The sequence below is a fragment of the Betta splendens genome, chromosome 14 (genome assembly GCF_900634795.4).
Source record: "Betta splendens chromosome 14, fBetSpl5.4, whole genome shotgun sequence".
NCBI lineage: Eukaryota > Metazoa > Chordata > Actinopteri > Anabantiformes > Osphronemidae > Betta > Betta splendens.
In genome coordinates this window covers 11,831,232-11,847,291 of record NC_040894.2, presented here as the reverse complement: position 1 = coordinate 11,847,291, position 16,060 = coordinate 11,831,232, and the positions used below count along the sequence as shown (strand labels likewise).

General features: G+C 44.0%; 1 protein-coding gene across 4 annotated transcripts in view; it reads right to left on the bottom strand.

Annotated features, from left to right (window-relative positions):
* The window catches only part of abr (ABR activator of RhoGEF and GTPase), a 70,275-nt gene extending 54,215 nt beyond the window's left edge, over nucleotides 1-16,060 (bottom strand). For 2 of the 4 annotated variants that reach the window (XM_029174721.3, XM_029174722.3), the window contains exon 1: nucleotides 15,064-16,060. In XM_029174721.3, the coding sequence (XP_029030554.1) occupies nucleotides 15,064-15,811 (748 nt within the window). In that variant the 5' untranslated portion in view covers nucleotides 15,812-16,060. Of the gene's footprint in view, nucleotides 1-1,693; nucleotides 2,075-15,063 lie in introns of those variants that run through there. The other 2 variants (XM_029174723.3, XM_029174724.3) reach the window with 1 other exon arrangement.

The window sequence follows — 16,060 nt, the reverse complement described above, 5'->3', positions numbered from 1 at the left end:
GTGGAACAGTTTGGCGTAGTGACCATCATGCATTACTGCACTTCCATACTGGTCACATGACAGACACAGATCAAAACAACATTTATCCCCTCAGAGAAATGCCACAAAAAAGCAGTATGCTATTGGCCAGGGCCAAGTCTAATATCATTTGTCAAGTCTGGAAGTGGTGGCACGATTATTTTGTTTTAACCCCATCTATGTGATTGGGGATCAGAGAGAGTGCCCAAGCTATGTATGCTCAAAAACCTGGAAGCATAACGATCATCTGGGTATAGAACTAATGGAGTATTCAGTTCCTATAATACAGCCAAATGAACCATATTAGGCAGAAAGCCTTATTAAACTCCTTTATGAATTTGGGGGTGGTTGTTTACCACGACCTGAACGGAAAAATGTGCCAGACTGATGAGTACAGGCATCCTTCTGCTGATGACATTTAGAGAGAAAGTGTGTTGTTGTTTAATCTTTAAAAATATAATGATAACAAAAATGTATTTCTTCTTAGGATAAACACGTCTTCACCTGTTGCCATTACTGTTTTTGTTCCATCCTGCTCAGCTAACAATGTATTTTTTACATTATATTTAAATCCAGAGTGAAATAATGTTTAAACATTTTCTGTCACACTAACACATGGATCAATTGATCAATAACTAAATGTAAATTAGTCCTGTTCTGCAATTATTCTTTTGAACATTTTACAAAATATTAAGCAAAAATATACAAGACAACACAAGAGCTATTATTTGTGATAAAAGAAGAAGCAGATGATTGTGTAGCCTTTAGTCACGGTGCTACCTTGTGATAATAAATAACAGCATCCCTGTGAACACATCTGACAGCATGTGTGTCCTTATCACGCCGACACCCCATCTTCCTGCTCTTCTCCACAGACTAACGCATGGCAACAACGGTGACACAATAGAGCAAATCCCAAAAGGCCGTGTCATGTGCAAGAACTCCCAAAACACACAGTAACAGCACTCGAACAACACTCAACTGCAGCTGCACTTGATGGAATAACTGAACAACATTCACCGATCTGAAACACAGCACAAACACCCACTGTTTATTCATCTATGCAAATGATTCCCATTGATGTTTTCCTTTTAAAAACACGCCAAAATAAAAGCCTGGCTGAATTACAAAAATGTGTTTCTTGTTATTTCTCACCGTAAGCTGAAAACGCTGCTACTATAACACCTGACCTAAAAACACGGTTAGTGATCCAGCATACAGTAAAATGTCAGACTGTTTACAGCACTGCACGAGGACCACAATGAAAGTGGATTAAAAATTCAACGTTGTGCAGCTTGCGTCCTTAATACGACGGAACATAAAGTTCTAGCTCCCCGTCGTAAGCGTGACTCAGTCTCCCTTCACTTTTTTCCCCCCGCTCCACAAAAAGCCCCACAACAGCAGGGAGAAGCTGCCGCCGCCGGGGAGCAAGAACTAAAGGGAGTGGGGGGTGGGAGGTTGGAGGGTCCTGTTATAGACAGCCATGGAGATGCAGCCTAATTGGAGGTCCTGGCAAAATGCAGTGTTCGCTGCGTGCATGTAGCGCGGGTTTTAACGCGGACAGGCAGCGTGAGACAGAGAAGAACGGGTTGCTGGGTAAAAGGTAAATACAAGTGCAGAGATTAATGGGAAGTGATGTGTGGAGAGGAGCAGGGATTGACAGAGGGATACGTACTGCTGTAGAGGGTGTCGATCCAAGAGAGCCGGGGCAGGCCATGAGCACTGAGAGGCTCCATCCTCCTTTTCGCTTCCTGTCTCAATCACTCGGCGTCTTTCCTATTTCTCACTCCCTTTCTGTTGCAGCTCTTCGCGTTGCCCGTTTGTCCCTCTTACTTATCCCAAGAAGACAGCCTTCATCTCGCAGGAGCAAGCCAGAAGAATCATTTGGGAGAAAAAACATCAAAAGACACCACGGGGTCCAACAGGCAGACGAGCCGGTGCACGAGCCAAAGGAGGAGTGTGCGAGTGAGTGGTGTGTATAGGTCTGTGTGTGTGCATGACAGGAAGAGAGAGAGAAGACAACAGGCTGGAGACAACCACCGCCGACCGTTGCTAGGGGAAGGGAGAAGCACTCCCTCCCTCTCTCTCTCTCTCTCTCGCTCGCTCACTCACATCCACCCCCTCTCCCTGTCTCTCTCCTGATTCTGCGCAAACAGCTCCTAAGCCTCTCTCTCTCTCTCGCCCCGTCTTCCAGCAGAGGCTGAAACTCAGAAGCAGTGCATAATCTGAGCAAATTAAGCTCAAGTCAAATGTGAATTAACTAGATGCTTTTCTTTGCACTTTTCTCCAGAACATGCTGCAATTCAAAGTTATTTTCACAGACTGTCTGAGACTCTGTCACCATCACTGACTTAAAGGATTTCTACTGTGCCATTATACAACTTCTTCCTTCGAGGTAAAAACAGCTGTCACTTAAACACAAGACCGAGAACAACATCCAGAGGTGAGATGGGTTAAATACTGACAGCTATTAAAACGATAAAAGGATAAAGCCACAAATTAGAATCAATTAAATAAAAAAGATGGAGAACAATGTCTATGCTGCAAAAACTTCCAGTAAGGGGACTGGTTCAGAGATGCCTTGCTTTAAGTTACTCTAGCCTTCAGTTCCCGTGGCAACTTGCCTTGACCCCCTTGACTAACTGGACACCTTACATGTATAACGTTATCAGAGGACACAGATGTGCCCACGTGGAACCACTGGGCCAACACCAGCATACGCTGAATCACACAAATCACATGACAGAACTGTTTTAAATAGACAGAAAATCAAGCTATCATCCAATTAGGAATTTCATACTGGTATTGATTTGCTAATTATCTCTGTCAGGTTTTAATAGTACAACAGCTCGTTTAGCATCTTAGATCTTGTTGCATCCCAGTTCCAGAAACCAGACAACACCCCTTCTTTCATCAGACGTAACCATCCCTGTTTATGAACACATGCGCCACAGAGGAGGGTGATCAGACACTACCATCATGCCAGCGGCAACAAAGCCTCATACCACGTCTTCCCCTCAAACCTTTGTCAGACCCGCTCGCCCCCCTCGCTCTCTTTTAACCAGCATGGGGGAAGAAAGACGGGAGGGTTGAGAGGCAGAAAAACTTCAATTAGGACACAAAGGCTGACAGGAGGCATCCCTCCGCTGCTCCCTTCTCCCCCCTCAGCAGGCAGAGCACGGGGGCCTGAGCGCCGCTCTTTGTTTGGCGACTGAGCTCTTATGTGCCAGCTGGAGGAAACGTACACAAACAACGGCGGGGCGACCCGAGAGCTCATCTAGCCGGAGGTTACGTCTGTGTGCGCGTGTGTGTGTGTCTCAAGGTATTTAGAAAAACGTGCTTATGTGCCAACATATGTCATAGTTATATGAATATAAATGTGTGCACACAGCTTCATGTCTTGAGAAATTCAAGCCAAAAATGGGTAGAGAGAGTCAATTTATCAAGGATAGATTTATGAAACAGCCCTACACACCCACTTTCCTAAATCTGGGCCAACAGGATGTTTTCTGTCACACACACACACACACACACACAGATTTGAAAGAAAAGCTGCCCAGTGCCCTCCTCCCACTCCTACTGTACAGTACATGCCTCCTCGTCATTTAGGAGTAAACACAAAAAAGAAAACACAGGTAATAGTCACACACACACACACACACACACACACACACACACACACACACACACACACACACACACACACACACACACACACACACACACACACACACACACACACACACACACACACACACACACACACACACACACACACACACACACACACACACACACACACGGATTTATCAAATATTAACAAGCACTCAAGCTGTGTGGTTAAAAAAAAGGACCGATATGAACTGCCTCTGCTTCAACCTTTTGACACAACTGGCACAGCTGGTTCAGCTAAAGTATCTGTATGGCTGCAGATGTTGAGGGACGCTGTCTGGTTCTTTCAACACATCAGCAACGATTCATTCTCCCTAAAGGTCAGCATTCAGAAGCAGTCATCTACACGGTTTGTGTGTAGGGGGGTAACAGTTGAAAATGAGTGAGTGGATAAGAGCAGAACTTCAGGCTATTGTAATTTTGAATGTCTCTATACAGAAACTACCCCCCAAAACAAAGGTGTGGTGGTGCGAGGAGAAGCAGAAAATAAATAAATTATGTGAGTGTGGGTTGCAAATGAGAGTGTAACACAAAAAGAAGTCAAACACATCATGAGCCTGCACTGGAAGATTTATAGACTACAGCACATGAAAACGGCAGAAATCAATGCTCGACTGTGATCATGCGTGTCGCGCCACTAACAGCAATCATTGGAAAAACGAGCAACACTGGATCCCTGTAGTACTTATGATGCTCATTGGTCATGCTCAAGTGATTTAAGCAAAGTGTCCTATGCTTCAACCACCTTCACATGCAGGAAATCATCTGTTCATGCCACCGGTTGTGTTCCGTTTCCTCAGAAGTGCTAACTGTTGTTGCTAGAGCAGATTTAAGCAGGTGCATCTACTGTACACGAAATATGACGTCACAGGGTCTTATTGCAATTGCGACACCCCTGGATAATATTACTTTATGTCTAGTATTGATCACAAAGTCTACCACAAGAGAAAACAGAAGCTTTATGAAAAGTAGCAACATCTAATAGAGTTTACAAGTGTAGAGAGAGAGAGAGAGAGAGAGAGAGAGAGAGAGAGAGAGAGAGAGAGAGAGAGAGAGAGAGAGAGAGAGAGAGAGAGAGAGAGAGAGAGAGAGAGAGAGAGAGAGAGAGAGAGAGAGAGAGAGACTCTCTCTCTCTCTCTGACGCGCCTCTTCTGCTACTTTCTATATCTAGCTCTCTCTTCGCTCGCTCTCTTACCTCTCATCTCTTCTCTCTCTCTCTCTCGCTCTTTGCTCTCTCTCTCTCTCTCTCTCAGCTCTCGCGTCTGCTCTCTCTCTTACTCTATCTCTCTCATCTCTCTCTCTCTCGAGAGGAGAGAGAGAGAGAGAACAACTTTAAAGGCCTTTTGAGGAATCAAGAGGTGATTTTAGGGCTGAGGTTAGAATTGAGGTTTGGTTCGGATTTGAGCAAAGGTCAGACGCCTGCCTTTATTTGTGATGGTTAGGGTAAGGGGCTACTGTAGGGAAGGCATTATGTCAATGGAGGGGCCCCACTTTTATAGCACCGCAAGGCTGTGTGTGTGTGTGTGTGTGTGTGTGTGTGTGTGTGTGTGTGTGTGTGTCTCATTTAGCAGCAGAGTGGCCCACCAGCCAATCAAACTGCCATCCACCACTCTCCCACCCCTCCATCCTTTCTATTCTCCCCAGATACCAACGCTCACCTCATTCGAACCCCCCCCCCCCCCCCCCCTTTTTCCAGCATTTTGATGCCAACCACTGGCCTGGGGGTTGATTGAGGGGGTGGTCTGTTGATGGCACTAATTTTTCAGCCACCACCCCCTACTTCATCTCTCAAGGGGCAGCATCTACAGAAGGGGGGGGGGCACTCAAAATTACTCTCTGTCCCCCTTTACTTTTAACTCCTCTGCTCCCTTTAGTTTGTATCTGGTACATGAAAATAAAGTAAAGGTTTCATTCTAAAAGCTTGATTTACCCCTTCTAACGATCTGCTGCAGTCTGTGTGTGTGCGCGCGTGTGAGAGAAAGCGGAACTACACACACAGGAAGCGGACAGATGTGTTTCCAGATGAGTGGCTTGAGAAAAGCTTAATGAAGCACTAGAGTGAAACAGAATTTGCAAATATACTTCATCAAGTGACAAATATGAAATAAATGTAGGTGGAAATACCATCAAGATATCAGCAAATCCTAATTAGAAATAACACAGGAAGTCTTTTTCCACAGATGAGGAAGATATCATCATTTGAAAAGTTAATTTAATCAATCTAATATACACATAATATTACATATCTAAGAACTGTAAAATTAAAGTAAAACTGATAATTACACATTTTTATTGTTCACATTTGGTTGGGAAAATTACAACCATGCCAATATATATATTTCTGTTTTGTTTTATTCATATAGATATTTGTATCATTTTTAGGAATCTAGTGTAGGTTACGTTCCTCTATTCCTTTTTAGTTTCACATCTTTCCTGAAATATTTTCCAAATGTACTTACAGTGTTTTGTATCATCACTCAGTCAGACCTGTGTGTGAGCATGGACACAGTCCTTGGAGACAGATAACTACATTCAGCAGCCATGTTTTTCCGACATGTCCCTTTGTTTTGGGGGTTGGGGAGATGGCAGCAGGGACGAGCAATGACTATGCATTATTAAAAAGCCCTGAGTGCACCAGTGATGAATGTCTGCCTGTTAAGTGGAAATGACTAAAATCATTGTGGGGAGCTTGCGTGTGTGTGTGTGTACAGTATTGTTTGTTATTGTCTGAGAGTCTATTTTTTTAATTTACTGTTTAAATTAATTTATATAAAAAGCCCCATGTGTTTACTTTCTTTTGCTCCTCTCTCTAATACATTCAGTGTTTGTGTGTAAAAAATACACTGATACACACACCAAAATTATGACTTAAACCATGATTCTTTGTACTCCTGAGTTTAGTAATAAATAATACTATGATGTCAATACATCATTCTGTTTGGCGGTGTGTGTGTCACATGATCTTCTCTGGCAGCCTAGACACGCTCTCACCTCCTTTGCCCCGACTCTTTCAACACCTAATTATGTGACCCAGCCCTGTCAGGCCAACAACCGTGTGTGTGTGTGTGTGTGTGTGTGTGTGTGTGTGTGGCGTTACTATATTAAACAGCAACTGATTCATGATAAGATGAAGCATCTGCGTTTCTCTCAAAGAGAAAGACAGATGAAAGGAAAGAGAAAGGTGTGTGTGAAAAAGAGAGCGAGAGAGAGAGAATTCTTCCCTTGCTAGTGAAATTTGCTTTGATCTATTGAGGTCAATGTGAAAATCATCTGAATCCGGTTGTTGGACAGATGTTAGACAGATCTTGCGCACGCACACACGCACACCTTTTGTCCCTTCTTCAGGTTTGTGTCATACTTTTCAGTTTCCCTTACACACACACACTGATCTTTTCTGGAAGTACCCATTAGTGGAGATAGAAGTTTATCTGTATGTGTGTGAATGTGTTTGCCAATTACCTAGAACACACGCCGCCAACAAGCTAGACAGCCAGTATATAGACACTAATGTCTAAAGAACTAGTGCACTCTAGTGGTAGTAGTCACTCTTTCACAACTTACTCAGAACAGCATATTAAACAAAGGGACTATTCAGGGATTTTATTGCTGTGAATCACACAGTGGTAGAAATATAAATAAAATATAAATCCTGACTTTTATACCTTACTTAAACCTACACAATTTCTCATAATGCAATTAAAAAGTTGCATTTAGACCATCTGCCTCTTGAAAATTAGCTTAGTCCAAACTGCACACATACAGTTAGTAACACTGGCTGCCCTTGGAGATTTGAAAATCAAAACTACAAAACAGCACAGTTAGACCATCATTAATACAGGATTCCACAAGAGGGTGCTACGCTCATCTGTGCAGCTCCCACCGGTCCCCTTGTGGAGCGCCTCCAGGTAGGGACTACTGCAGATGCCAACATTGTTAGGGAACTGTTCACCTTTTGGGACACATTGTTAGACATTATGGGACAGTGATACTGTGGTCTAAGAAAGGAAGGAGACATCTGAGACGTGCTCCGTATACACAGCTACTAATAAAATGGGAGCACATGTAAGTGGGACAAATGCTGGAGCTGTCAATCGCTACAAGTCAGGTTACAGCAATCATTTCTGCAGATCCCTCCAGTGATTTAGGGCAGCCTATTTCAGCTCATTAATAATTACAAAAGCTGGGTTATTACCATCTTTGCTAAAACACACACTGGATTTACAGCTTTAATGCGATAACAAAATACAGTATCATGCTCTCATACCAGGCCACAATGAAGACTGCTAATTAATGAGACCTATTCACACGACGCCACCCCACTCACCATAATTGAGTGAATGCAGAGAAAGTGGTGGTGTTACCCAATATTAAATCCGTGCTCATTTGATTTGCTAAGACCTTGTGGCTAGTAAGTATTTAAGTTCATCAGCAAACAGTGACCTTACACCAAGTAACACAGCAATGAAGCAACAGCCCGAAGTGAGCAAAGGCTACACACAAAAGTCTGCTTGAATTACCCGAGTATAATGCTGTGCCTGTACTTTTAACCCTTGCAGGCAGCGGTAGTGTCGTGTAGCCCATGTTTCCATGACAGTGACATTCAATAGCCAGGTTCCCATCCAGACTGTCCCAGTAGAGAGTGAAACGTTATCAAACTGTTATATTGAGAGACTAAAAGACAACAGCTCGCAGGTGGAAGGAAATGAAGGGACAAAGGGATGAGATCTGCACCCAGAAATATGAGGAAGTGAAAATGGTAAACGCAGCATGTCAGATATTGTCATTGAGGAACTCATTTTCATTAATTCCCTGGCGTGCAGTCAAAAAATAACAAAGTAAGATGCTGTAAAGTCTGCAGAAGTCATGTCTTGTACCACAGAGAAAGATTACTTCCCTTTTATGTCAAAATGAAAACTTATTTTAAACTCGTGACGCGGCAGCTCATGAGGGCAATCACAGTTTATTCAGTGTTATCCTACTTTATATGTATGGTAAACTTCCCCTGACGTTCAGCCTCAAGAAACAAACTAGTTAAGTGTAAATAGGCAGCAGATTCCAAATGCGGTTTATCCTCATTCTACAGTATTTTGTCAAACTTCCTTTCCAAATATGAGGAAGATGTGGTTAGAATATGTTCGACTTGATATTCCCAAGAGCATATAACATAGAAGACAGATTAAAAATATGTTGTGCAGATTAGGGTCTCGCTTCTATCCAGAATGAGTCAGCAGGTGTTTGCCTCCCACTAGTCAAAGCTTCCTTCTGCAACGGTTAAAACCTTACTTCTTGCAACCAATAGATTCTGGATCTGGATCACCAGGTTCCTGAGCTTGACCTTTTACCAAGTATCTTTATCTTAGCAGTAGCTAAGATAAATTCAGAGTAACAAATACTACACATCAACAGGAGCAACAGGACAATATTAACGCCATTCCTCTCCATGTAAAACTCAAGGGTTGCATAATAATCCCCTCCGGTCCAAGAGGGAGTACTGATATGTGGCTACGCACACCCACTGACATGAATGCAGGGCTCTGTGTGCCCACATGCACTGCACACCCATGCACCCACACACCCCAGTTCCTCACCACACCATACAGTCACACCGCAGTAGTGGGGTCTCCATGGCAGCCAGGCAGTAAACCAATGAGAGGGGGCCTGGTGGTCTCCGATTTTAGTAAAGGGAGGAGGTTGCATTCTAAATGTCAATAAGAACAATAAAAAAACACTTACTCTATTCAGGCAACATAAAGGCATGCATAATAATTGTTTCTATCCTGAGCATGTATGGAAACTGTATGACAATGTACCACATCTTTAAACTCAGTGTTAGCTGCGTTACGTGATCATACCTACAATGACATGAAGGGAAAAGAACCCAAATTATCCATTTGTCACTGTAAAGTGGAAAATGAGATACGAGTCAGACGTCATCGTCGTTTCGCATGGTGGGTTTGTATGTACAGGGGTGAAACAGAGCCTCACGAAGCAGGAAAACCACACGTCTCAGACTTAACCCCCCCACCACTGCACTTGCAGGTCTCTATTTATTTTAAACCTATATTCATGAGTTTGCATTTGCTGCCTTGTGTTTTCTAATGTAATGTAATCCAAGCTTTCCCTTTGTTTATGGAACGGCTTGAATCAGAGTAAGAGAGGGTAGATGAGGGGTAATCCAGTTTGGGCCCTGTCCCACAGGAGGGAACAGTTGCAGGGGCCTTTGTTAGAGAAGGACGGAGAGCACCGCTTTGTGACTAGATGGCCATCACTTTCCCTTCCTGTCTCTCCAGCACAGCCATGTCCCTAATTACAAACCCCTGAGAGAACCGCACCTTTGTTGATCCTAGCAATGGACCCAGGGCAGTGCGCCAATGTCCCATAAACAATTAGGTAGTGTGGGATCATGTAGAGTTGACAATGATCTTAAATTCATATTGCCAAGATCAAATTTTACTTTTATTATACTGATACAACAATATGAGCAGCACAACACAGCCAAAACCAAAGATTTCCCTTTGTTCGGATATAGTTAATGAATCTATATAGTATAATGTTCACCACCATCACTGATGAAACCTTAACTACTTTCATTTCTGGTCACACTTTGTAACGGTTAAGTTGGTGACGTCAGGACCACAGAACACAGCACTGCAGGACTTCACCCTGTGTGTTATGAGAGAAGGCTTTCCCTTCTGATGTCATCTACAACTACATTCAGCCTTAATATTGTAGATTCCAATAGCTAATAGTCACAAGTTACTGTGACACAAGTTAAAGTGTCTGCAAGTGTGAATGGAACAAACTGAGAAGTAAAAGCGATCATGTTTGCTTGCCCACATGCCAGTGCATCTTTGCGAGATTCATCTATTGATATCTGAACGGCAACATTCAGCAGCTTCTTATCTTCATTGCCTCCTGGTCGGGCTTTCACACTAAGGCCAAAACCTCAGCACGCGCACACACTCACACACACACTGTATCTCCAGCATTCATCTTATAAACCGGCAAAGATGCTAGAAAACACACACCTACTCCTCACTCTACTCTCTCAGGCTCCCTAATGCCAGCACAAACGCGATGACACATCCATCACCAAGGCAACGCAGGGACATGTCAGGCAGTAAATACTACTTCAGTATGGAGACTTGGAGCCTCTTTGATTAGCTACACTCTCAAAGGCTTTCAGACTTGAAGCACAACAAGGTCATATTATGATGATGTGTGAATTCATCAAATGAAATGATTTGTAAACCAAACAGTACAAATACAACACAGACGATGTGGACAATCTATTAGGTATTTATTACTTTCAAAAATATAGAAGCAAGTCACAGAGAACCCTGCTGCAGCCTCTTTTAGACAGGGTTGGAAGGTGGACAAAACAAGCCTTAGTCAGCAGAAACAGCTAAAAGCTAATGTGGCTAATGTGGCTTTGTGCAGGAGGGTCAGTAAACACAAGCACTTGTTGAGGCTCTGCAGAAAACTGCAGAATCAGGGCAAAGGCATGTGGTCATGAGAGAATTTAGTAATGGTGCCTTAAACATGCTCATTTTGAAGTTGAAGCCCCACAAACATGTTTCAGAAACTTTTGCCCATGTGTTGCATTACCTTTTCTTGAACACAACTCCGTGAGCATTTGGGAACTGAGGATGTGACAGAAAAATGCTAAATTCAAATTCAGCTGGTGGTGGGCTGGTGGTGGGGTTCGCAGTGTCCTAGGTGAGTTTTTTTGTACTGTGCTCCAAATGTCACCTGCTAAAAAGTTATTAGTGGGTGTGAAATGCAGGCAGACCAGTTTGGCACCAGGAAACGTTTACACAGGCAGAATGCAATTAGAGACTGACTTGCAGAAATGGCTTAAAAAGACGTTGCATGGACGGAAGCATATGGTATGTTGCTCCAAAATCCATCGTGCACCCTTCAGTATCAATGCTGCCTTCACAGTCTCTAATGCACATCACAGGCAACAACTACGATGCATGTGCATATGCTCTACAGCTACTGAGATGAGCCGGAGTTGTACAGTAGGGGAGATTCTCCCCTCGGCTGTGATTTAGGTTGAAGTATTGCGTACCACAGGGTACAGCTTTCACTGACAATAAGCTGCTGGTTTGCCTGTAGCACATGCTGTGCAGGGCAGGCCTCGACAAGTCCTGTTTGTCTAAAGGCAAGAAAAAGCCAACCCAAGGGAAAGGAGAAATGTGTGTATCAAAATACACAATGACTTCATAGTACAGTAAAGTATGTATTATATACATGTTACAAACGCGGAGAGGTATGAGGTTATGTTTTAACAGGCTTGTTTGAAATAATCCGATTTTTTTATTACTTCTGTAATGCAGCATGAAGTGAAACCTGAGTATTCCAGCAGCATGACGTGACTGTGCTGTCTGTCTGCTGGTACAGTTGTGTTCACTACATAACAGCAGCATTTCCTTCAGCCAAAAGCCACTGGCTGGGGAAACCTGAGCGGCTAATATTTCCTGATCTCAACACATAACTGGGAATCTGGTTCGTAGTGACACAATTCATTGAAGCCAGTGGAAAATCGTAAACAAAACTGTTTCCCCTCCTTCTGTGTTTTGCCACATTTGACGTCCCATCATTGTCACAGGTAGTCAACGTCAGCTTGAGAGAATCTTGTTTCTAAATTGCTCTGACAAAACCTTACCTACAGTACAAAGACATGAATCCAAAACCACACCTAGCTTATTTGTTACCACAAATAAATGACTGGCGACACATCTTCACCTGACAAAACCTTTAATACATTACTACAACTACAAGCCTTTCGCCACTTGGCAAACTTTCACATTCCTTAAATGACACTTGAATTAACACATTTGAATGTGAGTGCAGCTGCAGAATCTTGATGTCTCCTTTTCTCTCACATATTGGATGCGGTATACGAACAGGAAGCTTTCGAAGTCAGGCCATCCTGCTTACAAAGCAGTACTTCTTGACCCAGAGCGTAAAGTAATTGTCACAAGCAAAAGCTTCATGACCATGAAATGAGTCATATATTTATTTTGAGCTGTCGCTTGAACCATTTCAGCATTCAAATTTTTACCATCTGAGCGCTCAAAACTGGAGTCTATCAATCTGTCTGACCCTAGTGGAAACTATTGCTATTCAATTCAATCTGTAAAAGAAAATCTACTCAACAAAACACAATAGCTGGATTGTTGCAACAGCCAGTTCCAGGACCAGCTCAGAATTGTGCTATGAATCAGAGGTGAATCAGGAAGCACAAAGAAAGACCAGACCTCTGGCTTTGGACACATGACCGGGTGGGTGACCTCTTCCCACCAACTACAGGTCACACATAGACACTAGGCTACTACTGGCATGCGTCTGTTTGTGGAGGTAATGCTAGAACGCCACGTAACCAACAGTCAGATAATTGGTCATACTTCATTTGAAAAGCTTCGCCCCCCCCGACCTGCCTTGAACATTACCTCTTCCCACGGTTCTACACACCCTCCATTGTCTTATGACCAGAGCCAAGTCTTTCCACTTATTCTCCTTGTTGCCAGAGAAAATCATCAACATCCTGCTGGACAGCAACGATAAAGCAGATTAAGGGGTTCGCAGTAAGTGCTTCACCTTATTGACAAACTGACTTATGGGAAGACACCCCCTCCTATTCTGATTCAGTGGAAGAACAAAGTGTGTGCTGATTAAAAAACTGGTCCAAACGTTTGATTTTCCTGGTTGTATTTGACACTCAACACCGAAAACTGTGGCATGGGAAGCTCCCATATTGCGTCATTTCCAGCTCGGGCTTGTAGCCATTTCCACAATGTCACGTCTCTTTAATAAAAAACATTCTGACAAAGTGTTGATAAAGGGTAGCGCTAAGATAAGGTAGCGCTAGGATTTTGGACTTCTATTGAAGCAGTGGGTGTAAGTCATATTCACTAGTGCTGAAAACCCATTAACATAAACACTTTAAGTCAAAAACGTACTATAACCATTAGTCATAAACTATCCACCACTGAACATGTTCTGTTAAAATAAATACTGAATCTAATCCCATGCTTGAATTAGTCATGGTTTCTTTCTTGACTCATGACATCTGGACGTCAGTCAACATTGCCACACTTTCTTGAGGAAGTATCAAAGCTGTGCCACAGCATTCATATGAATCCTTTATCCGTATTACCCTTCACGTTATTGATATAAATGACAAATGACTGTCCAAGGACCTGCAAAAGATAAAACAGCAAAAACAATCAAACACTGGCACCTGGAAAATACAGTGAGCTGCTAATTCACTACCAAGAGATAAGCATATGAAAGAAATAAAGTCACTCTCCTAATTGTACAGGAGTCAGTAAACTGCATCTGTCCGATGGAAAACAGACAGGAAGATCTAGTCAGACTCCATAATAATCTTTACATCTCTGTATTAACGTCCAGTAAGTCTGATTCATTTTCTCCTTTTTGGTTATGGTTTTCCCATCAGAGCGGGGACTTTTCTGCACCATTTGCCTTTGCTTTCACACTCGAGCCATTCATGTGGTGCTCTACTAGTCTACTGATGATCTCACAGAAAACTAATTCAACAAACTCGTGGCTGTTTGCAAAAAGATTTAACGTCACTGCTTTGCTAAATTAAAGCCTGAAAACATGCTTCAAACCATGAGAGTTCCTCTTTCAGTTCTCCTATCGCTGACCTTCTACACTGCAGAACCACTGGATTCACGCCAGTTATAGACCTCCTCCTGCTTCAACAAGGCAGCTTATAAACAACATCACAATTATCCAACAGCATGGAGGTTCTGTTTATACACAATATGTGTGTTCGCAATATTAATATAACACCAAGAGATTGCACAGGATAAGACTTATTTGTCCCTGCGAAGCTGTGATGGTAAAAGGTGTTAACTTTGGTCTGTAGGGTGCAAATACCACATAAAGCAGCGACACTTAAGGTCAGTGTCTTCATTCTAATGTTTACTGCAGTTAAAGGGACCCAGCTTGTAACAAGAGATTGAATAGCATAAATAAACAATAACATATTGTTGATTAAACAAAGACTTTACATCACATGACATTGGATGACCGGGTGCAAAACATTGACTTTGACAGCTGAGTGCGTGAACACTGAGACAATCTAAGTGTAATCCCAGCCTGCACTGATTGATAAAGCATCCGATCATCCATGGCATTTGATGGCCAATTTAGTTGCCTCCACTTTGAACCTCGGGCTCTTTGCGACCTTTAAACTGCATTAGCAGTTTTAGATTTTTCCATTGTCTTTTTGTGCAGCATGAGATTCCAACTAATTTCACTGTGCAGCATTTTTGTAATACTTGAAACACCAATGATGCTAAGCGTCACCAGCTACAGCAGCGGCGTGGACGGTACCTGAGGAGGAGTCTTCATGGTCGGAGCTCAGGTAGCCGTCACTCCTCCTGTCGGGGGTGCTGAACCCGGAGCAGTGGGAGGCTGTGCGGTGAATGTGCGGGAACGACGGCGACAACCTGCCGTCGTCGCCAAAGTCAAAGTCCCTGCTGTGACAGCATGGCCGCCGCGGGTCCCACGCGCTCTTTGGCGCCAGCAGGTTATTCTTGACGAAATTCTCATTCAGCTCCGCGTCCTCGTACTCGCGATCGCTGCTCTCCTCGGCGTCGTGGGGCTGAGGCGCGGTGACGGGCGCCGGGTCGGGTCTCTGGGGGGTGACTTTCCGTGGCGGGACGGGGATGGGGACGGGCTTACCTGTTCTGCCGGTAAACCTGCGCTGCTCGCGGCCGAAGGGGCTGGCGACCCACGCCGGGTTACCTGCCATGTGCGGCTTCGCGCCTCCCGCGTCGGGCACCTTGGTCCTCTCCGCGTCGCCACCATCTTCCGGCCGCTGCGGTTTCCGGACCTGTCCCGTTTTGGACAAGTTTTCCTCTCTGCCTCCGCAGCTGCGCTTCTGTCGCGCCACGGTGGTCTCCAGGTAGATCACCTTGAACTTCTCCTCCGCCAGCGCCTGCTGGAGCCGCTTCAGCTTGGCTTTGCACACCTCCAGCTCGGATTCGATGTCCTCCACGGATTTCAGGGCCATTTGCGGCACTTCTCCGTCGGGGAATTCAGTCCTCCAGTGTTTAGCGAATTCCTCCTGTTCCCACATATCGACGTCCACACCGCGGCTCTTCAGTCAAACGTTGAAGACAGGTTCAAGCTAACTGCTTGGAGCGTCTGTCGCATATATCACCTCCACCCTCCTCCTATTTCCTGAAAAAAAACGTGTCTGTCAATTTTAACTAGTCCAGTTTCCAACCATGTTCACCCTCCCACACGAACCAAAGAGCAGGCCTGCTCGCTCGCTCGCTCGCGGTGCCTGTGCGCGTGTTTGATGCGGATGCCAAGTTTGTCGCTA